This window comes from Mastacembelus armatus, chromosome 22, assembly GCF_900324485.2.
Source record: "Mastacembelus armatus chromosome 22, fMasArm1.2, whole genome shotgun sequence".
Taxonomy (NCBI): domain Eukaryota; kingdom Metazoa; phylum Chordata; class Actinopteri; order Synbranchiformes; family Mastacembelidae; genus Mastacembelus; species Mastacembelus armatus.
Genome location: NC_046654.1, coordinates 16,605,634 through 16,632,760, shown reverse-complemented (window position 1 = coordinate 16,632,760; position 27,127 = coordinate 16,605,634). Strand labels below are relative to the sequence as shown.

Sequence of the window (27,127 nt, the reverse complement as noted above, 5' to 3'; positions counted from 1 at the left end):
AGTCTTGTCATGTCTCCTTATCTAAATACATCAGCTGCATTATGGTGAACTGCTGGACCTTATTACAACAGAGGAACTACTGATCTCATCAACAACCTAAAACCAAGAGCAGAGGTGGATGCAGGTGTTCGTACTCACTCTATATCAAGCACCATGTAGGGAATAGACTGCTCTCTGTCTTGCTCACTTTTGTAGAAGAGAATCTTCTTGCTGCTTACTACGACATACTAAAGAAAGAGGATAGGCATTGTAAGAAAACATGTTTTATTCCATATCAGATCAGCTTCATTTGCTTCATTCATACCTTCTTCTCCCATCCAAACTTCTTGGTGTTGTTTCTGACAGGAAGAGAGAGCCACCCCTCAAGCCTTGTTTCTTAGTAGGAAAAAGAGAGAAGCAGTAAGAATCAAGAAATGTAGTACATAGACATAAATACCAACAAAGTTGAGTAGTTGCATATGTTGTTTAAAATGAACGGCTGCTTGAATTTCACACTTCTGGTTATTTCTACATCACTGTATAGTACTGTAATGCAAAAATTTATTTCTGCAAATGCAAACTACAGTTTACAGTAAAAATAAGTAATCCACCAACACACAAGCCCAGGGCTCTTCTAAATGTCACACTTCTTTTTTCCCCCCAAAGTCAAGCTGTTAAACCAGCTTAAAGAAGAGTCAATCTATTCTCTGTATATGACTTGAGGTAGGAGTTTGCTGAAAATTTCACCCAGTGGTTTACCTGTGTACGCATCATCAGCATCAAACTCTGGCCCACTGCTGACGCTGGCAGAGTCCATTGACTGAACACTGAGCGACTGCAGGAGATTCCTCAGCTGCTCAATGTCACTGTCCTTGCTGTCCAGAGCCATCTGCAGCTCAATGCGCATCTGGCTCTCATCTGCCAGTTGCTGTAGATTAAAAATAGGAGAAACATCGTCTAGTCAAAATTTCTGGAAACGGAGAGAGGACATGGCAACGCCAAAAACTTCATGGGGATACACAATTATACAATGTTGAAATATGTACAAATCTTATCTGCATCGTAAAACAATTTAACGAGTCGTGATTTCTACTAGTGACCAAAAATCAATAAATTTAAATAAAAATTTGACAATTCCACAAACCGCCTGCATTTCGTTGATCTCTTTCTGGTATTTGATGATGGTGCTGTTGAGTTTTTCCTTCTCCGACCTCAGTTCCAACTGCAGCTTCCTGTTCTCCTTATCCTTTCGCCGCATGTCTGTGTCATTTCCACGACGACTGCCTCCACCACGGATCTCCTTCCTGTTCATGATCTCAGCCAGCTTATTGACGGCCTATAGACGGACAAGAGTGCCATTATTCATGTTTCAATTTGTTTCACAGTTGTGTAGTTGACATAGAGCTTTACTGATGTGATGGGAGGTGCTCTCTGGACAAATAACCTTCATCCAGAATGTTTGGTTTTCAAGTTGCTGCATAAGTGTATGTAAGTCGCTAAAATAAAGCACACACACAGTAAGATCAGCTTTGAACTTTAAAACTGACCTACCTGAGTTTTTAATGTCCTCTCTGACTGCAACTGCTTCTCAAATGTATGTTTCATCTTCATGATCTGCTGCTCCCAGTCCTTTGATTTCTCTGATTCTGAAAACATGAAGACATTCAAAAATGGTAAATGTGAACCCCCAACAAATACATTTAGCTTGTGATAAATCTGTAAGTCAAACATTTGAAGTTTAAACATTTTAAATACCTTCCACATTCTCCTTCAGTTTGTTGTTCAGCTCCTCCTTCTCATTGGCCAGGTTGGCAACATCACTGGTCAGGGTGCGATTAGCCTCTTCCAGCTGCATGTCAAGGGAAACTAACTGTTAGCTGCCACTGCCATCTGTTGTCCAAACTGAATACTACAGTCTGTTTATCATTTCACTCTCTCTTTATAAAGTGTTAATGAGGATTCACAGTATTTCCACTTTGCTGTGTGTATTTATGTATTGAAAATAGTTCTAGCAACTAACCGAACTGATGGTGATATCTTTCTCAGCTAGCTCCTGTCGGTGGCGGGCCATCATCTCCTTCAATTCTAGCTCCTTCATTATTTTCTCCTTCTCCAGATCTGAGTACTGTTCCTCAGCAATGGAGCGTGCCAGCTGCTCTGAGTCAGCTTTTGTCAGAGTGATCTCAAGCTGAGCTGCCAATGAATCCCTGAAACAAAACAACAAAAATTTAAACAGTTATTTAGTCACTAAAACGCAACATTAATGCCTCATTCAAGTAGTGATGTTTGGTGTATTAAATTTTGTCACTGATGTTCAAAGTGGTCCAAAAGGAAAAAATATATTTTTTTAACCACCTCTCCTCCTGAAGCTCCTGCAAAGACTGCTGCACATCTTTGTACAGTTTGTTCCTCTCCTCACACTCCTCCTTCAGTTCACGAACCTGGGTCTTATACAGCGTCTGAAAGCACAGGAAACAGATAAAATACGCCGCACATTCAAATGTGAGGTGTAATTAAGACAGGGTAAATAAGACAACTTCATAGAGCCCAATGCTTCTCCTGACTAATAATAATACATACAATTAGTGTGTGTAGACAGCAGTCAATACAAAAACATGAAAAATTAACAAATAGATGTCCATTCAGCAATGAGCATTCAGTTCAGCTATTTAATTCAGACAACTGAATATTGAAATAAGTGGTGGTGTAGGCACATTACAGCCTACACAGAGAGAAAGCGAGAGACAAACCATGTGTTGCCCTTAGTGATTTTATATCCACACTTGTAATTACAGAGCAGAATATGGACTCACAGAGAAATACTGTTCAGCTTCCAGCTGGTCCTGCAATTCCTTCATTTGCCCATCTGCAACTTGTCTTTCTCTGTAGAGAAAAATAAAACCATCTGTTATTCATCATCCGCATTGTGGCAAAATGCAAAGGACTAAGAAGAAAGGTGTGCAAAGCAAAGAGCAAAATAAAACAGAAACTGACTTGCGTAGTTCTTGGTTCTGTTTCTCCAAGCTGCGTTTAATGTCCAGCAGGTGGTTAGTTTCCTGTTTGAGCTGTTTCTCTGAGGTTCTCAGAGTGTTGAGCTGCTGGTTCTGGGCCTTCAGGTCATTCTGGGTCAGGTTACGCTTCTGGGTCTCTTGCTCAATCTTCAGCGTCAGGTTCTTCACCTGAAAAAGAAAAAACAAAAAGAAGAAAATTGTATTGTACGTTGTTAATATCACACACACTGCACTGATGTCCTGTACACAACTGAAACACTCACCTCTTCAGTGAGGTGGTCCTTGTGTCTGCGCAGCTCATCCAGTTTCTGTAAGGCCTGTTTATAGTCACAGTCCATCATGCTGCTGTGCTTCTCCAGCTCCAGTATTCTGTTCTCCAGACGCATTTTGGTCGCTCGCTCCTCTGCCAGCTTCTGCTCCATCTCTGTATAGGTGTGAAGACAAGATAAAGTGGTAAGGGTGTGAAGGCACCACATTGTCTCTTTGTGACTAATAGAGAGCAGCTGGAAAGCAGACATGTTGGAAGTCTGACCTGTTTTGACCAAATAATTTTCTGAAGTTAAAAACAGTTCAAAACACACATAAATAAAAACTAAATATCTTCTGATAGTTTATGGTAAAGTGTAATAACACTGTAATAAAATGTACCGTACTTGTTAGCGCTTTGATAAAGCAACACATAGGCTTTGTTTGCGAGCTGACAATACTTAACTAATGTCTCATAGCAATACTGAAATTATACCAACTGTACAGTATTTAAAAACATGAACTGCAAATAGATGAGTTAAACTTCCATATGTGCGACATCTGAAGCAGCAATTGTGTAAAAACTGAAGTGATGGATCATTTCAATAAGTTTGGGTCTGAATTCATTCTGCCTCCAAATAGAGCTGAACAGGCTGCTGAAGGAAACAAGCAGGTACAGTATGTTGAGAGAACAACATCCTACAAACAAAGGGTGTGTGTCCGCACCCTTCATGGACTCCGACTTGGCCCCCTCGATGGTCACTTTGATCTTGCTCTTGTCTGCCAGCAGTGCCCTGGTGGCCTTATGAGAAGCCTCCTCCTGCTCCAACTCCTGCTGCAGCACCTTCAGCTTGTAGGTCAAATCTATCTCCTTGTTGCTCTTCTCCTGTACAGAAAACACCCAATGGAACAAGAGGAGTGACGTTTAACCAAGAAATAATTTCACACAAGCAAGATGCTCTCCAAACTACGCCATAAAGACAATACAACATTAGCAAAGATGCTCTCCATGTATGCCAAAGTGGCATAAGTTTAAAAAATACTTTTAGGGGAAAATATTTGAGCTGGGGTTTAAGTTAATGTAGGACTAGATAAATAGAAATAATACTTGTATGAGTGGACAATGTCTTGATCTTAGAAAGGAGATGGGTTGATCCATAAACAAGCAAAGAATTATTTTAACATCTTTTTGATGTTAGTGCTCAGATTTAACTTCATTCAAACTCACAGGAAAAGTATTCTTAGGAGGAAAAAAATTATAAATCAATCATGAATGTTCTGAGTGAGATTTAAACAGCAGGTTTAATCTTTAGGCAGAATTTCTGATCTACCTTCTCCAAATCAGTGAGTTTCTCCTGAAGCTGTCTCTTCTCAGTCTCAGCTTTGGACAGAGCTTGTCTCTGCTGACGTCCCTCCTCCTCCAGAGTAGTGATCCGTCCTGTAAGACAAAATCACAAAAGGATGTTTTAAAAAGAAAAGAAAAAAAATGCAAAACACTACCCAGTCTGAGTCTGTTGCTGTGCCAATAAGCACTACACACACATACAATACCTTGATTAGTCAAAGTAATTGGCAATATTTGGATTATAAATATTAAGGTGTGTCAAATCTATGATATATTTATACTGTACTACAGTATAAAAAGAAAGCAGTCCATTGTAGATTTCGTCACACTGTGATATGTCATTTGATTTGTAAATGCAACATCTGGTCGCTGGGAAGCCCAACAGCTGCAATTTGACAACAGCCAAATGAAAGTTGAATAATGGAGGGACGAAGTGTTAGCCAAGCTGTGTTTGCTTCTAGTATGACCTGATCTCAAATAACACAACCAGATAAAAGTTTTTATATGACAATTTAATAGGCTGAGTACTGCCTACATCTGATTATGGTTGAATTACTAGCCTACATGTAAATATAGCTCTTTGCACAGTTACACAGGTTCAGCTGCAAACTGACCACCTGCAAATGAGCAACTAGCTAGAATTTTATTTAAGGGCCTTTGAGGGTGTTTGATATTCAGCCTCTACAATAAGATTTGTTCAAGCAGTGTAACAAAGAGGGTTAGGCCCTGCTTCTCTAAATATCATATGTATTTGATTTGGTTTATATCTAGACTCTTTTAGGACTTTGCAAGATACCTCTGGACAAACGTGTTCTGATGAAAAGGTCTAAATTCAATCAATTCAAACAAACAACTCTCTCACACTCACAAAGATAACACAGATAGGGGAAGTGGTGTTTACTGAATGGATTCTGATTACAGCTGTGCTGCAGAGTAAACCTGGGAATCCTCCTGGGTGTCCTCTGTATCTGTGTGGCACATTGCTCATGCCCATCTAGCTGCCCTTAGTAAATCGGCAGTGTAGGCTGCAAGGCAGGCAGAAGAAATGGTGCTAAAATACAAATATCACATTTTTATCTAATACAATATAATCTAAAATATAGGTGACCATATCAGCAAATCCTCAAATTAGCATTTCAGATGATAAAGTAAGTTTTTAATGTAATATTCAACCTGCAATTCTGCAGCCATGTATAGTAACTATTCTGTTCATCACCGTGTTTTATTGTCGAACTATTACATAAATTGATCAAACTTATATATTTTGCGGGTTATGGGGGTGGTACTGTGTGCTTTTACATTTTCCTGCAAAAAGCTGAACACATTTTCAGTGAGTGTTGGCCTCTGTCATGGTTGTCCCTTTTACCAGTTCCTGTTTGTGATTTTCCTGGACAGAGTCTCAAGGTACAGCCAGGGGAGGAGGGTTTTAGGATTTGGGACCTCAGAATTGCTTCTCTGCTTTTTACTGACAATGCGGTTCTGCTGGCTTCGAGCGTGACCTTCGTAATGCACTGGGGCGGTTTGCAGCCAAGTGTGAAGAGGCTGGGATGAGCATCAGCACCATCAATCTGAGGCCATGACTCCCTGCTGGAAAACTGTATATTGCTCCCTTCTGGTTAGGAGAGAGTTGCTGCCTCAAGCATAAGAATTTAAGTACCACGAGTGAGAAAATGAATCAGGTGATTGGCAGGTAGATTGGTGCAGTGTCAGAAGTAATGTACTTGCTGAGACATCCAGGAGGGAGCTCAGAGTAAAGTCGCTGCACCTTAACATTGAAAGGAGCCAGTTGAGGTTTTTGGGGCATCCATTCAGGATGACTCCTGGACATCTTCCACTGGAGGTTTTCCAGGCACAGACCAGGGTAGACCTTAAATGCTGTAAAGACTTTTGATCTCATCTACCTTAGACTCACCCCAAAAGAAGTTGGAAAACAGTGACAGAGGCAACGTAAGTACTACCTTGCTGAAACTTTTGCCACTGTGTCCTGACTTTGAGTAACCAGTACTACTTTTCAGCAATTTCCAAACTTGATACAAAGAAATGAGCAATTTTACAGACCCACCGGACAATCCTATATTCCACACCATGTATGTGTCACCCACCCATTAGGTCACTGATGGTCTCAGAGCCCTGGCTGTGCTCCCTCCTCTCTGACTCCAGTGCGGCCTGCAGGCTGATGCATTCCTTCTCCAGACTCAGCTTGCTGCGCTCCAGCAGGCAGCATTTGTCCTGCAGCTCGCGCACATTGGCCTCCAGCTGCTGCAGCTGCTTGCTACTGTCTGTCTGGGCTTTACGAAGCCGCGTCGCTGCCTCAGACTCGGCCCGCAGTAATGTATTGGCTTCTTCCAGCTGGCGGGGACAACGTTGGGAGAAAAAAAAAAAAAAAAAAAGGTTTCAGCAGTTTGATTTGGTTTAAGTGGTGGTCTTTATTAATGGCTACAAAATAACAAGCTGAGTGCAGTTTAGCCTACACAGTCAAGCCCCTTCAGTTTCATGGCATTCTAATAATATATACAGTGACTGACCTGTTTCTGTAAGTGAATGTTCTTCTCGTTGGAAATGTGTGAATTCTGATTTCTTCTCTTCATGTCATCCAGCTGGTCTCGAAGGCTGTTGACTGTACAACACAAAAGAGCACACAAAAGAATTTACAGCTTTTTCAATGCACCATATTTCTTACATAAGCTCCAATCCTCAGAAATCCTCAGGTGCTAATAGTTTCTTTGCACATATTAAATTTAATCAGTTTTAAACATTAAGGAGTTGGCTGTCACAGAAAAGAACAACACATCAAAATAAGTCTTTATATGGAAGTTATTCAATAGGCAAAGGAAAGGCAAGAAAACTGTAGGGCAACGCAAAAAGAATAGTTTTTCTCTGGTGAATATGTTTAAACATTGTGCCAGGTGATGGCAGTATTATTCACATTATATCAGACTGCAAACTTGCTTTCAAAGTCTTAGTGCCAAAAAAAAACAAAAAAAAAAAACAAACCAAAAACAAAAAGTTCTTACTAAATTCTTACAGGAAGTTGTAAAAGACAGGGTCACAGGAGGTTTCTAAAAAACATTCAGTTCAAACATTCCAAAACATATGACGTATGAAATTTGCTGCAAGTTGGTAAACAATACATTTGAACTCTGTAGTAAATAAAAGAAATATTTTGGTAACATTAGCACATCTTTTTGTCTTTATACAATCAGATTTAATTACTGGTCTTCAAATGCTAATACAAAGTAGTAAATGCAAATTCTTGTATAAGTAGCTTATAAAGAAATCGTCAATAGACTTTGATAGCTTTACATTGATATTCCAGATGTATATACACAATATGTAAGAAAAGCTTGTCTGGTGCATTTCATGTCACCTTCATTCTCTAGACAGCGCTTTCTGTCCGCCTCACTCTCAGCCTTGCGGTGGCTCTCCAGACTCTTGTGCTGCAGCAGGGCCTTCTCTCTCTCCAGCTGCCTCAGACTCGACTCCAGGTTCTTCCTGCTGCTCACCTAAAATCAGTCATTAAATACTTTGTTCAGCACGTCCGATAAGGCTGATTTCACAGCACATTTCATAACTTGTTTTATGAGAAATGGTTAGTGAGATTCCAAAGAGGGTTTAACTCAAATCCAATCCCAATAGACATTTTAATATTAGAATTAGAATTCAGAAAGTGCTCCTGCTGAACCTCACACATGGTTATTCAACCAAAACAAGTGTGGATTATAAGAAATCATTACTCTGACTCTGATACAGTTTTGGGAAATGTCATAAACATGGATGAAGAAAGGTATACAATCCTGTTTGGGGAAATTGGGTTGTTGTACAAGCAAATGTTAACAGTAGGACAAAGTCAATATTTAAGTGATCTGCAACAGTAATGCTGATTTGCCAAAGATTAGCCTACCTCTTCTTCAAGGTCTTTAGAGATTTTGTCTAGACGGCTAGTGGCAGCTCTGCAGAAAGAAAACAGGACAATTATAAGACTTCTGACCATTAGCAACACTGCGTTTGAGTAGATTCTTAGCAAAACAACCTACCTGTATTTGTGGTCAAGATCATCCCTGACCTGCTTCTCATTATTCAGCTGCACTTCCAAGTGCTGAAGTTTCTTCTGCAATGCTGCTGACTGCGGGAAGTAAAAAGAAGAAAATCACATGACTAATCAAGTGCTTGATATAAAAAACTGTTTGCAACCATCTTTCATGTGTGACTGTGCATTATAAAATGGAGCCATGATTACATATCAGAAGCATTTTTTTATTGTACATTGGTATAAAACAATTACAAAAATATTGCAAAAAAGGATTCAGGACTATGTGACCTTTGTATGTACATTAACAAGTTGACATATTATTACAATTTAATTTATTGTAAGGACCATATTAGCAAACAACTGACTATTTAAACATCAGCAGACTCAGAGCAACATTAGTATTCATTTGGAGTTGTGCTTCTGGCCACCATATTAATGCAAGTCAAACATTCCCTCTCTTCAGCTATTGTTTGGTATACACCAAGTCCTGAGGGAAATATCTTACTCTTTAAGTTCAAAATGCGCTTCCATTTATGTCCTCAGCTGCTGGGTGCAGGGCAGATACTGTATAGTGGGTTTATCAGGGCTTATTTGGTGAAAACAGCTGCCTGACATTTGAATGCAATGCTGATAAGAGTCATCCCTAAATAATATAAACACCATCTGCAATGACACTGTCAACAGGTAATGTCAAAATAAAAATAAAACCTGTTTTTCCTCTAACATTGTTGCTGATTGTGATGGATGATGGTCCTGTAGGCCTGACGTCAACACTGTTTCCCCAGATTAGCTTTTAGCTCAATCACTTACACTAAAAGCTGCTTAAGTTTTTCTGTGTGGCTAAAAATATTAAAATTGTACCAAAGTGCTAATAAATTATAGGATTGGGAAAAGAAATCCTCCTCTGAGTCATTGCCATCACAATCCAGAATGCCTTTCAGTATGGCATTGGACTGATCACAGTGTAAACAGGCCTAAATCTGTCATGTTAACTGGTGCCTACTTTATTTATTTTTCAAGAAGCCTGGGCTGACATTGTAGTTGTCAGAGGGGGTACCTGACAGTTATTGTGCATAGAAATGAAAGTACCCACCTCTCCTTTTGAATTAGCATGAGTCACTGAAGTATTGTTGCAAGCATTTAGCAACCTGACGAAAGAAATGAACAAAATCAATGCAAAGTCAAGACCACAGCTGAGAGCAAATCTTTTAAATGTGCCAAAAATTGTTGGAGACAGCTACAAAAATGGACGACTTACTGGTCTTCTCTGAAGTAGGTGAAGCCAACAAAGGGTAACTGATTTCCAACAAAAGCTTTTGGTGTGGGGAATGTTTCTACATCACCTTTGTCATCTTCAATCTCATCAAAGTTACTGGTGTCTATGTCACTGCTCAGCTCAGGGACCACAGGGGCAACAGCTGAGGAGAGGGATGGAGAGAAAAAGGAAGAAAGAAAAAGGCAAGGATGAACTGCTGGAAAAGGAAAGTGACAGTATCAGTCTAATAAATAATTAGATCTTTTATTGTGATACGAAAGCAGTTCCAGAGGATTCCCTACTAATCATGTGAGTCATGTAAAAGGCTCATTTCATAATTTCCGGTAAGGCTGACTTTGGTGTGCGCTGATATGAAACACTAACTGTCTCTGATGGTGTCAAAGGTCCACTGGTCATTCTTGAAAAAAGGGTGTTGTTTGATTTCCTCCACGCCATTCCTGCCCAATCGCACCTCCCTTAAAATAAAGAGAGCAAGTGAGTTGTAGAGCTATGAATAAATTTACCTTTTGTCCACGGTTTAACAGTATCAGTGGAATCAGGAAAGCAGTTGCAAAAACCTTTTTAAAAAATAACTATACTCTTCTCCCTTTTCCCTCTTGACCATGATTGACAGACAGAAGTAATTCTGCTGAAAAACATCACTATGAAATGAAAAAGTACACTTGGTAAAACAGCATTTTAAAATAAAAGCCAACATTGGAAAAACAACATTTGGAAATAAAAACTTATTTATTATTTTAAATTTAAAAAGAGCCTTACAATAAATGGAGTTAGTGTGAAAACAAGCATGATGAAATATTATTTCATAATAATGAACTAAATTGTAGAGATATGTCTTCATATGTTTGGTCATATTAAATTGTGTATTCATTCAAATATTTACTTTCATAATGTCCTATGTATTTATTTCATTATGAATTCAAACGTGCCAACACACATTTTTACATTTAATAACGGCAGGCCTCTAACACCTCGTACCTGTCTGTCAGGAAAGCACAGATGATATTTTTGGCATCTTTGGAAATCTCTACATCCTCTGGGAAGTTAAGGGAGTTTTTATGGTCCATGATTTTACTGTAGGTCCCCACCAGGGAGTCGGCATAGAATGGTGTGTCACCTAACACCAATTACATTATAAACATTAGTCACAATAAACTACAAAGGTGTATGAAAACCAACAGTTTCAGGTGCTGAGATGGTGCAAAAATGTTATTTACAGGACAGGATATTACAGGCAAGTATTTAGCTACCAGAGAGGAAGACAATATTTATTATACGTTTACCAGTATTTTTCCAGAACACAACTGCACAAACACTACTGCTGTAAACTCACTGGGACTTTAAGAAATGTTCACTGACCAACAAGCATCTCGAAGATGAAAACCCCTACAGACCACCAGTCACATTCTCTCCCATAATATCCATCTCCACCCTGGGATTTCAGCACTTCAGGAGAGATGTAGTCTGGAGTACCAACTGCTGTGTCACAGTGCACCATGCCAGTCTGAAACACACATCCAGCAATCATGTTTCAGGATCCTACAAATATGTTTCTATACATTAGATTTTAAAATCAGAACATAAGATTTCATATTATATTATCCCCAATGGGAAAATTCAGGATTTATTAGTCAGAATCACAGTTTTCTCTCTAATCTTTCAGTTAGAAATCAGACAACTGACTGTTTTTTAGAAACATAGCAGCATGCTGCAGTGAGGTGTCACTGCTCAGATGCAACTCACGGAGTTCATCTTCATGCAAGTGCCGAAGTCCGCCAGCTTCAGGTGTCCATGTCTGTCCAGCAGCATGTTGTCCGGCTTGACGTCACGGTGGATGAAGCCCATGGAGTGAATGGCATCCAGGGCCATCACAACCTCTGCTGTGTAGAACTTGGCCCATTTCTCCGGCACGTCGTAGGTGCTGGTGAGGTTGACCAGGTCACCTCCTGGCATGTATTCCATCACCATGTAGAGGTAGTGTTCATCTTGGAAGGCACAGCACAACTGAACAAGACAAACACAAGCTCTCATTGCAACACAAATAACTTTTAGTACAGTCTAAACAAGACGTTAGTGTTACTGACAATCTACTTCATATTACTGTCCTACAGTGGGTACGGAAAGTATTCAGACCCCTTAAAATTTTTCACTCTTTGTGTCATTGCAGCCATTTGCCAAAATCAAAAAAGTTCATTTTATTTCTCATTAATGTACACTCAGCACCCCATCTTGACAGAAAAAAACAGAAATGTAGAAATTTTTGCAAATTTATTAAAAAAGAAAAACTGAAATATCACATGGTCATAAGTATTCAGACCCTTTGCAGTGACACTCATATTTAACTCACATGCTGTCCATTTCTTCTGATCCTCCTTGAGATGGTTCTGCTCCTTCATTGGAGTCCAGCTGTGTTTAATTAAACTGATTGGACTTGATTAGGAAAGGCACACACCTGTCTATATAAGACCTTACAGCTCACAGTGCATGTCAGAGCAAATGAGAATCATGAGGTCAAAGGAACTGCCCAAGGAGCTCAGAGACAGAATTGTGGCAAGGCACAGATCTGGCCAAGGTTACAAAAGAATTTCTGCAGCACTCAAGGTTCCTAAGAGCACAGTGGCCTCCATAATCCTCAAATGGAAAAAGTTTGGGACGACCAGAACTATTCCTAGACCTGGCCGTCCAGCCAAACTGAGCAATCATGGGAGAAGAGCCTTGGTGAGAGAGGTAAAGAAGAACCCAAAGATCACTGTGGCTGAGCTCCAGAGATGCAGTAGGGAGATGGGAGAAAGTTCCACAAAGTCAACTATCACTGCAGCCCTCCACCAGTCGGGGCTTTATGGCAGAGTGGCCCGACGGAAGCCTCTCCTCAGTGCAAGACACATGAAAGCCTGCATAGAGTTTGCCAAAAGACACATGAAGGACTCCCAGACTATGAGAAATAAGATTCTCTGGTCTGATGAGACCAAGATTGAAATTTTTGGCGTTAATTCTAAGCGGTATGTGTGGAGAAAACCAGGCACTGCTCATCACCTGCCCAATACAATCCCTACAGTGAAACATGGTGGTGGGAGCATCATGTTGTGGGGGTGTTTTTCAGCTGCAGGGACAGGACGACTGGTTGCAATTGAAGGAAAAATGAATGCGGCCAAGTACAGAGATATCCTGGAAGAAAACCTCTTCCAGAGTGCTCAGGACCTCAGACTGGGCCGAAGGTTCACCTTTCAACAGGACAATGACCCTAAGCACACAGCTAAAATAACAAAGGAGTGGCTTCAGAACAACTCTGTGACCGTTCTTGACTGGCCCAGCCAGAGCCCTGACCTAAACCCAATTGAGCATCTCTGGAGAGACCTGAAAATGGCTGTCCACCAACGTTCACCATCCAACCTGACAGAACTGGAGAGGATCTGCAAGGAAGAATGGCAGAGGATCCCCAAATCCAGGTGTGAAAAACTTGTTGCATCATTCCCAAGAAGACTCATGGCTGTACTAGCTCAAAAGGTGCTTCTACTCAATACTGAGCACAGGGTCTGAATACTTATGATCATGTGATATTTCAGTTTTTCTTTTTTAATAAATTTGCAAAAATTTCTACATTTCTGTTTTTTTCTGTCAAGATGGGGTGCTGAGTGTACATTAATGAGAAATAAAATGAACTTTTTTGATTTTGGCAAATGGCTTCAATGACACAAAGAGTGAAAAATTTAAAGGGGTCTGAATACTTTCTGTACCCACTGTATATTGCAATAAGATACTTATTTGAATAAAATTAACCCATAGCAAAATTTACCAGGCTACACAAAAATAAGATTTTATACATTTGTGGAACAACCAAAGCTCCCATCGAAATGTATTCTTTATTTCTTCAGTCAAAATAAAAAATAAAAAAAAAAACCCTGGAAAACGTACAGCTGAGCAATGACTAAAATGTCATACCTGCACAACCCAGGGACTGTTGGCGAAAGCCATGATGTCCCTCTCTTCCCAGAAAAAGGCAGAGTCTGAGCGCTTGATCATCTCAAACTTGCTCAGCAACTTCAAGGCGTAGACTTTCTGTGAGGTTTTGTGCCGCACCTGCATTACCATTTTTTTAGTTAGATAAGTCACTGAGAATTTGAAATTTCCAAAAACCAAACTTGCCTGCTCAATAAGATACACTTTGAACAAGTAGTAAATTACAGAAAACACAAAAAGTTACACAAAACTCTAAATTCATGGAGAATTCATAGTTTCTAAAAGGTTTTGCTAGAAACATTTATCAAATGTGTTATAATTAGACTGGATTTACATATAAATCAGGTTGAGCACTTACCAACTGGACTTCGCCAAATGCACCTCGACCAATAACTTTAACTCTCTCAAAGTCTTCAGACTTCATCTGGAGGTCTCGAATTTGTCCTATGACTTTTTCATCTGAATATAATCAGTTAAAAAAAAAAAAAAAAAAAAACAAAGACTCCATTAATAATGTAGTGAATAACATCAATAATAATGTTATTCTCATACTCTCTCTTATTCTTACTGGCAACAATAGCTACTTACATCTGTTGAGGAAGGTTTCAATGTTTTTGTTCTTGCGCAGTGCAGGGTAGTCCAAGTCTAAGACCAGGGCGTTCATGGAGTCCTACAAGAATAAACATTTCAACATCAACCATGGCTGCCAAAAAACATATGTACAAAACCGTAACATCCCACCAGCATTCTCTGCAGGTTTCTACATTTTATTACAGGTAAAAAATATAATACTCAACCTAAGACAAAAAGAGGGAGCTGGCCATGTATAACCACATTAAAAAAGTATATATACTGTAAAAAAGCAGTAATGTGTTTTGAAGTAGTTACAATGGGTCAGTTACATTACAGATAACTGATACAAAAACAAGTTTGCTATTCACATGGTAGAGTGTCTGTTATTCATAAAAGCTTGAGTCATACTGCACACCACTGTGTCGCAAATAAAACACAATAACAATTTGTGAGTGTGTTCTGCTTTCATCAGAATTCATTTTTACAAGACATGGATTAGAACATTTACAGGAAAAACCACAGCTGACGTGTCAAAATTTACATATTTACTTTGGCCTAATTCTGGATGTATTGATGACTTTGCGGTGTGAACATCTGATACTGCCCAGCTACGGAGGAAATGTGTTGTCTTAACTTTCACTTCTTGATGGCTACTGTGAAAACAATGATGTGAAAACCCACAGAGGCAGTGGAGAGCATCATGAGGTCTGAACATCACTGCATTTTTAAGACGACTATTTTCTGTATATTTTCTCACCATTGCAGGAACAAATACAGTTTCACATCACTGTGCACAGCAAGTCTGAATAAAAACAAACACCTTCACCCCAGCTTCTCTTTCAACAGCGATCAACTTGACTGACTGATTACACCAACAACTACATGCTAAGAAGGTTTTTAACCGACAGCTTTGTTCCTTGAGAGTGAGAAAGAGGCACAGTGAGTCATTTTTCCATCAGCAGCTGCCTACTTGATTCTGTCAATAACATTCATCTGCTGACAAATGAGGAACACTGTTTCTGTAACCAGTATGAATCAATGGGTCTGAAAGAGATGAAGATAACTCCACACACTGTGTAGTCACTAGTTTTACATCTGCACCTACCACACTTGCGACACTTACTAATTTCAACCAGTTACGACCAGCTTACAGGAACTAACATCTGACATGACAGATGATGCTATTAGGCAACACATCTGACTAAAAGAGTTCAGTGACTCATATGTCTGAAAAGGTGAACATTTACATTCTATATCTATCTCAAGCGAACACAAGCTCACTCACACTTTCAGTCATTTCATAACAGTCATAGTCTGGCCAGGGGAAATGAAAGGAAACTATTAAATAAGCAAAAGACAAACAGATGCAAAGCACTAGTAACAGTGTGCACCAATGAGGAAGTCATCTATCAATATCTGTCAGCTGTGCATTCCTGAGCAGTCAGTGAGGAGCTTTTTCAAACTACTCTTCCAATGTCTTTTTGTCACTTTCCCAGTGCTGAAAAGGATGACAATACGTTTCGTGTTTGCTCTACTTCCTCTGTACTTTTCTTGTCTCTTTTGCCCTTTCTCTGCTGCTCTCCCTCTGTCTTATCTGCCTCTCCTCCTGCTCTCTCCATCACTCTGCGCTCGGCTGCAGTCAGTCTGCAGCGAGCCGCACACTCCGTTTCATCATCTCAGCTTCACTTCCCCATTAAAGGACTGACCTCACATAAAACTACTATTTAAGGGAAAAAAAATACACATGCCGGGGTGGGTGGAGAGGGGTTGCTGGGTGAGTGTGCACGTACACATACATGGACGCATGAACGAGGATCTCCCTCTGAGCACGGCAATACAGGAAATGATCCACCCCACCCCAGGGCTGGCAGATAATTTCAGTGTGTCATGAAGCCAGTCCCTGTGTGCAAGTCACTTCCTCTGAGGAAGCATTCTCCACTACTGCTCCTCTGCATTTGTCTGCAGACAAAAAAACATGTGCACATGCAGGGCCGCAGACATGGTCATATAGATGTCTACTTTTAGACTTACATGCATCTTAAACAGTAAGTACAGCTTAGCAGTTGATGTCAACACCCAATCACTTCCTTGCACTTATTCACTGATTTCTGCATATGCCCAGTTTTAAAAGGAGAGGCTGCTGCAATGTGAAAACTATGGGTAAGGCACACAACAAACAACTGAGGCAATATTATTTTAAAAGCAACTAATGTGTTATTATCACACTAAGACATGGGACAGGTCAAATGTGAAGCTTGTAAACCTGAGATGTATTTGCTTTTTAGTCCAAAGGAAGGGAGGGAAAATCTAAACAATGCAATTACTATGTCACTATATAGTTTAGAAATGTGACTAAAATCAATAATGAACATGAACACATTGTTGCACTGTAATAATTGAGGTGCTTAAACAAAGATGAATGAAAGATAAAATTGATACTCTATTCAAAAGTGTTCAAACTATAAAGAATCTAAGGCAAAAAGGATTCAGTTTCACAGATTTCCAACTTTGGACATGAAAAAGATGACAAAAGCTGCTTGTTGAGCGTTGCCTTGGGAAATACAAAGTAAACACTGTGTTGCAACACTTGGACTCATGACAAACTGGCCCTCTTGACAGCATACTATCAACTTCTCCATCATTTCTGCATCTCTCCATTAAACAAAATGAATCCAAAGCGGAGGACGGATAAACAAAGGAATACAGGTTGCCCCGGTGATGGTGAGTGGCGTCAGTTCAGGCTCTGTACATATCTGCAATGAAGAAGTGAGCTTCAGCAATTTATGTTTGTTTTGCAAATCAAGCTGCACTTTAAAACTATTTGGCTTGTATCAATAGAGACACAAAAAGGGGAGGGGTAGCCAAAGTAATATCTACAGAGGTGTGAGTAAATAAAAACCCTTAGCTTTCGATGACAGTGTTCATGTGTATTGTATCATGTGTATTCAAGTGTATTGGATTTTGCTACTGAAAATGTGTAGCCTTTTCCTTTAACATGCTTTATTTAACACATTTGCAGACATTTCAAGACACATCATGAGTCACAGAGCCCCCGTAGCTCATACATAATAAGCTGTTTAGTGCACTGGAGTTACACAAGAGAAATGGCTGCATGAAGCTCTTCCAATTTGCTTCCATTAGTATTACTGTAACAAATGCCAACAAGACTCTGGAGGACATTTCTCAGCTACTGCAGCTATTATACTGTATTATTGTTACTACTCACCTATTTATAAATTTTAAATAACTAACAAGTGTCTGGAAGTGTAAAGCTGGATCGGCCATTTAAACTTTAATGCATCTGGCATTTCTGGACCTGTTCCAGACAGACAGATTCTTCCTTGTCCACAGTAATGTTGGCTTCACTTACATCAAAGCAAACGCTTTTTGTGTGTGTGTGTTTGAATCTCACTAAATAATTACAAACCATGATGTCAGTTTCTATAGCAGTTTGATATACAGCATCGCTTGCCTGTACAGCTACAGCAATGTCTTCGTGAGAGGACAGGAGTATCTGTTCAGTTGGGCTTATCACTATGAAATGCTATGTATTAGATAGCGCTTTAGTATTTTATCTCTGCTTTACTGTAATTCAGCCAGCGGGTTATGGCTGGTTGCCTAGCAACTCCGGCAAAATACAAAGAGTTGAACCCGGTTGGAGCTACAGAGAAGCTGCAGGCAGGAGTTTTACAAGCTCTCTGGTTCTGTACATTCTATTCTTTCCCATTTTCCCTTTGCCCACTTCCACTCTTATCACCCTATAAAAAACCACGTGGGTCCACCAGGCAGGAATGTGGTGATGTTAACCCGACCTAAACACAGTAAAGGAGAACCCAACTACTCAAAGTGTCTCCCTTCACAAGCTCTCCCTGCTCCAGCACAGCTCTGGGCTTTAAAAGGACTGAGCAGAAAGTTAATGTTTTGATTGAATTCCAGCTGTTTTAAAAATAGTTGTGGGGATAAACGGTGGGCCGGGCATGGCGAGGGGACTGTGCCAGGCACAGCCCGCTAACTCTTCAGGAAAGACGCAACAGCAGGAATCCTGCAGGCTCACAAATAGCACAGCTAATGTGTCCACAGGGAATAACAAGAGAAGGTCTTAAACTCTTGAATTTGACAGATTTCTGTCTTACGCTCTGATGCTCCACACATTTTTGGCACCCTTGCTATATTACAAAGTATAGCGGGGAACGTGCCAGGAAAAATACACAAAAAAAATGGGAGGACTGGATGTACATAAGGTCCTGCTGTAAGTTATTCTTAAACTGACCTTTCTCAATGCTCATAATGTTCCAGACACATGATAGTAAAAAGAAAAAAGGAATCCGGCTTTAATAGATTTTATATGTCAACAGTCCTAAAACATATTCAGTATAGTAAAACACAGGAGCAGAAAAAACAGAAAACATTCAATTTAAGAAACTTTTCGCTTGATATTAAATATTTCAATGATTATTCAGTTGTACTTTAGTGGTCTTCAGCTTATTCTTTTTCTTCACATAATTCTTGCTCTAATGCAACAAAGAATTATCAGCTAATTGATATAGTTTCCCAGACTGCAGAATAAAGCACTAAAATGATGTCATTAGGCTGAGTTTCAATGTCCTGCCAAGAACAAGGTTAAATCTGTATATAAATGATTTTAGTATTGGCTCTAAACAAACTGCCAGCTTTAACAGTAAACCACTGTAGTTTTAAACTCTCCCGCACACATACAAAAACTCTTGTTTGGGTTTGTTAAAGGAAATGAAAGACGCATGAACTCACAGACAATCCAAAGCTGTTTGGTAATGTGTTGTATTGTTCTGTCATTGCTGCTGGCTGCACACAATGCAGCTTGTGTGTTGCTAAGATCAAGTGAATAATGTGTACTCGTGGACAAGCAAATGTGTGTCCATGAGTAACTGCAGCTGTACATATGCATTTGTGCTTGTGTGTGTAGGAGGTTGTGTTTCACCAGCAGGTTGTGATGGAATGAAAACACACAGGCCAGATGGATGTGTTATGCATTATGCGTGGGAGACTCCTGTTCTCTTCTCCGCTCACTCATGCCCTCATTTAAAACTAAAAATACACAAAGACTCAGGTAACAAACTCTTAAAATGCACAACTGGGAGATGATTTTACAAAAGACAAAAAACAGAATTCAACAACAGGATTTATGCATTCGGTCCCTGTCATCCGCAGTGCACTTTGCATGACTGGGCTCATGTTTCTGTTACTTTGATCAGTGTGGGAAGTGAAAGTTCTTCAAAACTCCAATACACTGTAAGGGATGTTATATCCAAAGCAGCACCAGGTATTAGACAATGGCCACTGTTAGCCACTGCCATTCAAAAGTTAAAATGATTTCACTTGAACCAAACTGCACTGCTCTTAAACACAGCCACATTATCTCTACCACATACTGGGAGATCAAAGTGAGGGTGCACAGTCTCTTTTCACATCAAGACATCCATAGTAATAATATTTTTAGCATTATTTTTGTTTTTCTGGACATAAAGCCTACCCATTCATTTCTACATATAAAACACTTTTTTTTTATTCCATCTAACAACTCTGTACGGTGTCTTGTTCTACTGGTCCAGGGTATTACATAATATTTAATCAAGGTGCAGTGAAGTAGGTGTCTCTGTATTTGTGTGCTGAACCTTTGCTCAGTTTGTCATCAATGTTTTACAGCATGCTGTGGGAATTCTTTTACCTTTAAAGCAAAGTAACAAGAATCCAGAAGCATCAACCTCTGCAACAGTTTTTCTAAGACATAACTTCCTAAACTCATCATTTAAAAAAAGTACCTGTAAAGCTGCTTTTAGGTAAACAGTAAGCAGCTGGTTGATGTATTATGGCATCTGGGAGATCAACACCAATCTTGCTATTTCAGCCACTTTCACCACAAACTAAAAAAGTGACTATGATGATATTGAGATAGCAACTGTGGGATCCAAATCCCAAAATATTACATCCAATCCAATCCAAATTAGGGAAACACAATCTATTACAAAGCTGTAGAAGGATAATCTGTACACATAAATTTAGCAAGATTTGTTATTAACTGGGCCCTGTGATGGACTGGTGACCTGTCCAGGGTGGACCCCTGCCTTTCACCCAAAGAGAGCTGGGATAGGCTCCAGGAGATCTCTGTGACCCTGGTTAGGAATAAGCAGGTATAGATAATGGATGGATTAACTTGTGTTCTGCCTTTGGCTAAGCTAAGCTAACCAGCTGCTAACAGTGTTTACAAATTTACCACAACCATGAGTCCAGATCTAACTCTTTGCAAGAGAGCAAATTAAATAAATAAATAAATAAAATCAGATTTCCCAAACCACAGAAATATTTTTTAAGAATCCAAACTTTAACATTAGTTTGTGCAGAGAAAATTTCAGAAAGCGAAGCACGAATATTTATAGTTAAAACTAAATCTTTGATTCAATAAGTATGAGGATTAAAAAAAAAAAATCAGTTCGCCATCTATGGCTTTACTACACAGGGAAAACCCTGTTCAAGTTTCCCTGTTCTGACAATTAAAGAAGACCAGAAGATACATAACTGAAGTCAAGTGTGAAATATGCAGGCTGCTAAGAACTTGGACACCCAGAACATGCCAGGTCTTCTTCACTGAAGTGGAGCAGAAACCAAAAAAAGCCCATGGAGAGGCCCGACCATCTCACCAGAGGAGGTGTGGAGCAGAGAAACTGGCTTGTTTTTTGCAGGAAAAAAAATTGGCTGGGGCCACTGTCCCTAGTGCCTTATAAGGCAGTGTTTCTGTCAGGACTGCTGCTGCTTGCCTGAGAGCAATTCAACTGCACTCCAGAGACAAAGCGGACACTCAGGTTGACTATCAGGGTAAAAACCGAGAACTACACCCAGAGGGGTTATCCCCACCTCCCTGAAGAGCTTCACATTAAAGGAAGAAGTTCCAGTAGAGGCGGGGTTAGTAAGGCAATAAAATATGAGGAATTGGTAGGAACAGTGGAAGGTTTCGTAAAGCAAGACATGAGATGCTGGGTGAAGAGGGGAGTGGTAAACATTAGGTTGGAGGTGAGTGGACAAAACAGGTATAAGGGAACAAAGAGTACATGAATGAAGAAAGATGAGATAAACAAGGAAAAGGGAGTGGAGGGAATGAAAAGAATAACCAATACAAAACTAAACAAAACAAGTGCATTATGTTATTGAGTGGCCCTATCATCCATCCATCATCTATACCTGCTTATTCCTAACCAGGGTCACAGGGATCTGGCTGGAGCCTATCCCAGCTCTCTTTGGGTGAAAGGCAGGGGTACACTCTGGACAGGTCACTAGTCCATCACAGGAGGCCTTATCACCTAGTGCTAAATTAAGTAAGTATTTACTGAATGGTGATACAAGAGACAGCCTAGGACTGCCCCCAATAGAGGATCTGGAAGACATCAGACCTCTTAGCTATCCATATCTCACATCCTTCACACTTAAGCGGTGTGAGAGAAGTTATCTTGCAGCTGAATAAAAAGCTGTGGACTGGAGCCACAGTTAAAATACCTGCAGTGTGTTTAACAAGCCTGAGAGGCGGGGCTGAGCATAAGGCTTAGACAGAAGCAGAGCCAGAGAAAAACAGATAAGGCCTAAAAGTGAAAGGGGAAAGTGCAATTATTTACTGGGACTTTAAACCTCATATTTAGCTGCCAACTATTTACTTAGTGAGGTCATTTCCTTTAGGGCGGCAGAAAGGCAAATTACCTGACCTGCAATCAAGTGTCCATACTATTTTTTAATCTCAAAAAACACATTTCTTCTGCTTGCCCTCAACAATCACTTCGTGTACTTGGAGATGCCAAGTAAGCCCAGCACTTCAGTCGGCAACAAATCATGATCACCACTTTTTGCACAAGGAGAAGGTTGCTGAGACGTCGGCTTACATTCAATCAAATGCTGACAGGAGCAACAGAGTGATTTACAGTTTATACGACCACACTGTATTTCATCAGGAATACACAGTATCAAACTTATAAAGGGTCAGCTTTGCAGGAAGGTCACTGTAGTTGATGTTGCTAATTGTTCCCTTAGAGCTTTCCATACCCTCAGTGGTCAGCCCACTGCTCATTGGCAAGTCCTGCAATTATCTAACTATACATTAACTGAAGAGTAAACCAGAAATAATGAGTTTCCTTTTTAGTTATTCTCTTGTTCAGATTATATAATAGTCCACAAAGTAGCTTCGTTTTTTTTTTTTTTTTGCTGTTGCTATTCCACCATAGCAGACGATGTGATTCATTGTTTAGCAAATATGAGCCTGTAAGCAATTATTAAGGCAGTTAAAGTATGCATGTTTCTATTCCACCTGGAAAAAAGGACTTCATGAGCCTTGAGCGTCTGTCTTGTTTAAATCCCACCCTGAGCAGCGAAACTTTGCTGCAACAGACCCAAAGCTGCTAAAAATGGAAAACTGCAGCCTGTTCTCTCCTACGCATGCTTCCCACTCCACTTTTGTCTCCAGCACTCAACACCTCTATCTCTCCCCCTTGTGTGCAGGAAGTAAACACCGCCGGTTTTCAAGCAAGTATTCTGCTCAATATTTTCAGGGAAGCGCGAACAGATGACCAGTGCCTCAAATAGTGTGGAGGGGGAACAGATAAGGACATGAACAGGGGGGCCCCAAGCTAGATGGGGCCCTTTAAAAGGGGTGAGGTGATGCTTTTTAAGATGGACCCAATGGTGTGTTTACCCTGTGTCAGATTCCAGAAATTCAAATACACCACTGCATCGGACGTAGCTCTACAGATAAAGTAGGCACTGTGACACAGTTAGGGGAGAGAGCTGAGATCTTGTACACATAGTGCCGTCAGGTAAAAGAGCAAACAAGTTCAGATTTGTTAGTTCTTGTGGAGAAATGTCCATAAACAGCACCAATATTGATTTAATCTATGATCTAAAGTGTCAGAAGACCTTCTCACCTATTTCGTCCCAGTGCAGGATAGACTGGTGTAATGAAAACATTTTTCAACTACCTTATACAACTTTATTCCACCACAAAACATCTGTCTATAGTCTCATCATCATGACACAATCATCCTATTTATTAATCACCTGGCAGAGCAGGAACACCAGGGTAGGTGTGTGGATCTGATGGGCAGTGGGACTATCCAGGTTTGCTGGGCCCAACTCTTACCCAGGCGGGAGTTTCAGCCGGAAATATCTGTCTCCATAATCACAGTGAGTGGGTCATTCTCCCCTAGTTAATCCTAATCTGCAGACACGCTTCACGGAGCCTCACTCTGCACTGTCTGCACTCAGTCTTAACTATTAATCAGGCCTATCTGCAGGATCTGCCCCATGAGGACAAAAATCAATAAAGTACAGCCTCATGCAACATCCCAGTCTGCCCGTGGAAAAACACAGCCAGCAGCTCGCTGCAGTTTACAATTAGGACACAAGTGTGTGCTTGGTGTTTCAGCGAGCAAACAAGGTTTACGAAGCGAGTTCCGCTTGACTTACCAGCAAACTTTCCAGGTTTATGGCAGATCTGGGGTCTCTGATCATGTCCTCCAGCTTCTTCAGTCTGCTTTCCACCCTCCTCTCGGCGCCCAGCGACATGACTGCGGCGAGGTCGGTCGGTAAAAGTTGGGTAAAATGTGCAGAGGGTTTCCAAACTGTTTTGAGTTTACATGTGAAGCGTCTTTGTTCCTGGCTAATGGCCGTGGGCCTAACTCGGCGGAGCAGCCTTGGGCTCCAGCCCACCCAACAGGAGTGCTGTGCACAATGAAGAGAAAATACTCCCAGAGCAAAGAGACTCCCCGCTTCCCAAAACTTGCCCACTAAGCGGGCCTCGGGTGGGTTATCTGTTTGGCGTGAAGCTAATAAAGACGAGGTTACACTTGAATTATCACCTCCTGTTAAGTGAAAGATGCATTTTTTTCCAACTCCGCGACAAAGTTTGAATTTGCAGATACCAGCAACAGGCAGCAGGGCGTTTTCTTTGCCCCCCTCTCCTCCCCTTCCCTTTGGTTTTGGTCGCTGGGAAATGCTTTGGACTCGCCTTCGAGGGAAAACTCCGCTTGGTTTCACCCCATTCAACACCGTTTGGAGCCCGTCAGTGTTGTGGTTTGTGCTCAGTGCTGCCACAAGTCATCTGAAAGGGCGCTAATGTACGTTACCCCGCGCTGAATTTTTAATAAGCACACTCTCCCTTCCTGGTTTTCTTCTCGCATTTTCGCATTTGTCCTCCTCGTCTTGTCCTCGCCTCAGGCTTCAGTCACAAAAAGTTGTTTTACGCGTAGACAAAAGTCCTCCAGCGTCTGAATTCTTCACATTCACTCACATCGACACAGCAGCACACACTGAGTCTCTCTCCTCCCCCGATATCAACACCGGGAACTCAGTTACCCATAAGCCATCTGTCCTCCTGCACCTCCACCTCTCTCGACTTAGGCACATCACAGTAATCATTAAATAAAACACAAATTCAGCAGTGTAAATGACGTCTACAGTGATTTTTGGAGAAAATCTTTCTATTTTCTATTTCATAATTATGTGTTTTGGATAAGTATCAAATATAATGGACTATCAAATGTGTAGTCAGTAGTTTCCAGCCCCAAGGCCAATTTGTCCACCAAAGTTCATGAAAACCAATCATAGATTTCATTAATACAGTATTCTCCATGGTGATCAACTAATACGTACTGTGCTTCTTGTAATTTCTAAAATATTTGTTGATATTATCTGATCAATTATTAAATATAACAAATACACCAACAGTTTTGGAGGACAATATAACAAACAGTTTTATTTCACTTGAACTACTCAGCTGAGAACTTGACACTCTCATTTACAGAAAGAAGGAGGTACTGGACAAATGCTAATATTTGTTAGTGTGGGAGTTTGTGTGAAATATTCTGTTTCACACAACAGAAGGAGCATTTGTACCACATATGCATCCCTCGCTCTAACATATAGGTCATAGCTTTGTTAGAATGAATTGTTGTTCTTTTAATGAAATAACCGTTTACCTACTGTCCCTTGATTCAACTTGTAGCCAATTATGTCTGTTATTCAAAACCCAGATGAAATGTGCCTGCTCCTTCCTGGGAAAAATTCTGTATCACTAACAGGAAGTGATGCATTTTACTTTTTCTTTATTTGGAACAGTTAGCATGCATGTGGCGCAACAGCCACAGTGGTGTAACAGATACATCCAGGAGCGCCACCTGCAGAAACACAGACTTCAATAACAGAAAACCTGAGGAAAAACCCCTCGTGGTAACAAAAACACTGTTTGAAAGGTGATTATCTGGGAAATGTAGTGGAAAACCACAGTGTTGGGATGCTTAACACAGGCTTCTTCTTCAACTTCAGCTTTACAGCACATCTCATCTTTTCACTCATAAAACTAAAAAAGAAAGTTTGAAAGTTTGCAGTCATCATGTCTCATCACTTGCAGCGGAGCAGCAACAGAAGAGGCAACCACCATTCAAAAACCTTTATTGCATACAGATGAATCATAACTGAATAAACTAAATAATTTATTCATTTATAATTTATTATTTTACACTAGTGCTACTGTGGCTAAAATGTTTTTTCTGAAAGACATACACCCCCCCCCCCTTTTTTTTAAATTAAATCATACATGAGTACCTAGCACTAATTTAAAAAAAGGCCTTTTGATGAATTATCTTATGGTCATATGATTAAAATGTAGAAATATTTTAGGAAATTGAAAAAAAAGTAAAAATTATGGAAAAATGTCTACAATTAGTAATGTACTATTAATTATTAATAACAATGTATAGTTAGGCTTATTGTGTATATTATTCTAAACATAGTAAAATGCTGTTGATTATGATGGAGATGATATTGATGTTATTTCTGAGGAATAAGTCCATGACTGTAACCCACACAAAGCCTGATATGATGATTTTTTAAATATTATGTCCTCTATAATATTATTCAGTCTAATAATCTTTAACAAATATTCCAGACAAAGCTAAACTGTATTTCCTCTTAAACAAAATATATTATTGACAGCGTTGGACAGATATTCATGACCAACACAATGATAAAATATAAAGTGTTAAATCAGCTCAGCCTATTCAAAGTCAAACTCACAGTCAAAAACAGATCCCATTATCTCCCAGCTATGAAGTGGGCCAATATTTCCAGAAGCCATAAGATGGAGCTGTTGACCATTAAATTCACACTCCTCATCTGCAGCTTGCCAGCGACCACTCCAATTAAACACAGTAACAAATGAGATCAAAAACAACTGTACATTTGCTCATTTATTCATATTATTTGAGAAATTACATTATTTTGTTACATTCTATCAGCAGTGTTAACCAACTTATACATTATTACATAATTAGTAGCTTCACAGACTAATTGTCATCAATACTTAAAATATAAAAGCCTAGTTATGAATGATTCAACTTTCCAAAAAGTGCCTAAGCAATTAGTAATTTATACATAATTTATACATAAAATACATTTAATCTGTATTTTGGCATGGCCGTAAGTTTGATCAAGTCCTGTATGACGTCTTTGACTGTTTTTTTCTTCATTCAAATTTGGTGTAGAAATTGTTGCTCCTAGACATGGGTTTGTAAAATAGACTTTAATGCCATATGTAAAATGCAATGTCATAGATTCTCTTTAATCAGTGTCATCAGCAGAATGCTTCAGTCTTGTTTGTTCATGATTCATCTTGATGTTCATATGAAGTACACAAAATGGAC

General features: G+C 39.9%; 1 protein-coding gene across 2 annotated transcripts in view; it reads right to left on the bottom strand.

Annotated features, from left to right (window-relative positions):
- The window catches only part of rock2a (rho-associated, coiled-coil containing protein kinase 2a), a 29,370-nt gene extending 3,936 nt beyond the window's left edge, over positions 1-25,434 (bottom strand). The window contains exons 1-28 of one of the 2 annotated variants that reach the window (XM_026310959.1): positions 23,895-25,434; positions 14,433-14,514; positions 14,203-14,303; positions 13,827-13,964; positions 11,631-11,891; positions 11,247-11,391; positions 10,866-11,004; positions 10,251-10,342; positions 9,870-10,029; positions 9,705-9,759; positions 8,616-8,704; positions 8,483-8,531; positions 7,949-8,084; positions 7,107-7,198; positions 6,684-6,930; positions 4,568-4,674; positions 3,963-4,122; positions 3,254-3,414; positions 2,974-3,158; positions 2,793-2,862; positions 2,335-2,438; positions 2,000-2,186; positions 1,735-1,828; positions 1,531-1,625; positions 1,124-1,315; positions 739-907; positions 305-375; positions 139-227 (exon numbers count right to left, since the gene is read on the bottom strand). In XM_026310959.1, the coding sequence (XP_026166744.1) occupies positions 139-227; positions 305-375; positions 739-907; positions 1,124-1,315; positions 1,531-1,625; positions 1,735-1,828; positions 2,000-2,186; positions 2,335-2,438; positions 2,793-2,862; positions 2,974-3,158; positions 3,254-3,414; positions 3,963-4,122; positions 4,568-4,674; positions 6,684-6,930; positions 7,107-7,198; positions 7,949-8,084; positions 8,483-8,531; positions 8,616-8,704; positions 9,705-9,759; positions 9,870-10,029; positions 10,251-10,342; positions 10,866-11,004; positions 11,247-11,391; positions 11,631-11,891; positions 13,827-13,964; positions 14,203-14,303; positions 14,433-14,514; positions 23,895-23,993 (3,569 nt within the window). In that variant the 5' untranslated portion in view covers positions 23,994-25,434. The remainder of the gene's footprint in view (positions 1-138; positions 228-304; positions 376-738; positions 908-1,123; positions 1,316-1,530; positions 1,626-1,734; positions 1,829-1,999; positions 2,187-2,334; positions 2,439-2,792; positions 2,863-2,973; positions 3,159-3,253; positions 3,415-3,962; positions 4,123-4,567; positions 4,675-6,683; positions 6,931-7,106; positions 7,199-7,948; positions 8,085-8,482; positions 8,532-8,615; positions 8,705-9,704; positions 9,760-9,869; positions 10,030-10,250; positions 10,343-10,865; positions 11,005-11,246; positions 11,392-11,630; positions 11,892-13,826; positions 13,965-14,202; positions 14,304-14,432; positions 14,515-23,894) is intronic. The other variant, XM_026310882.2, reaches the window with a different exon arrangement.
- Positions 25,435-27,127: the final 1,693 nt, after the last annotated feature.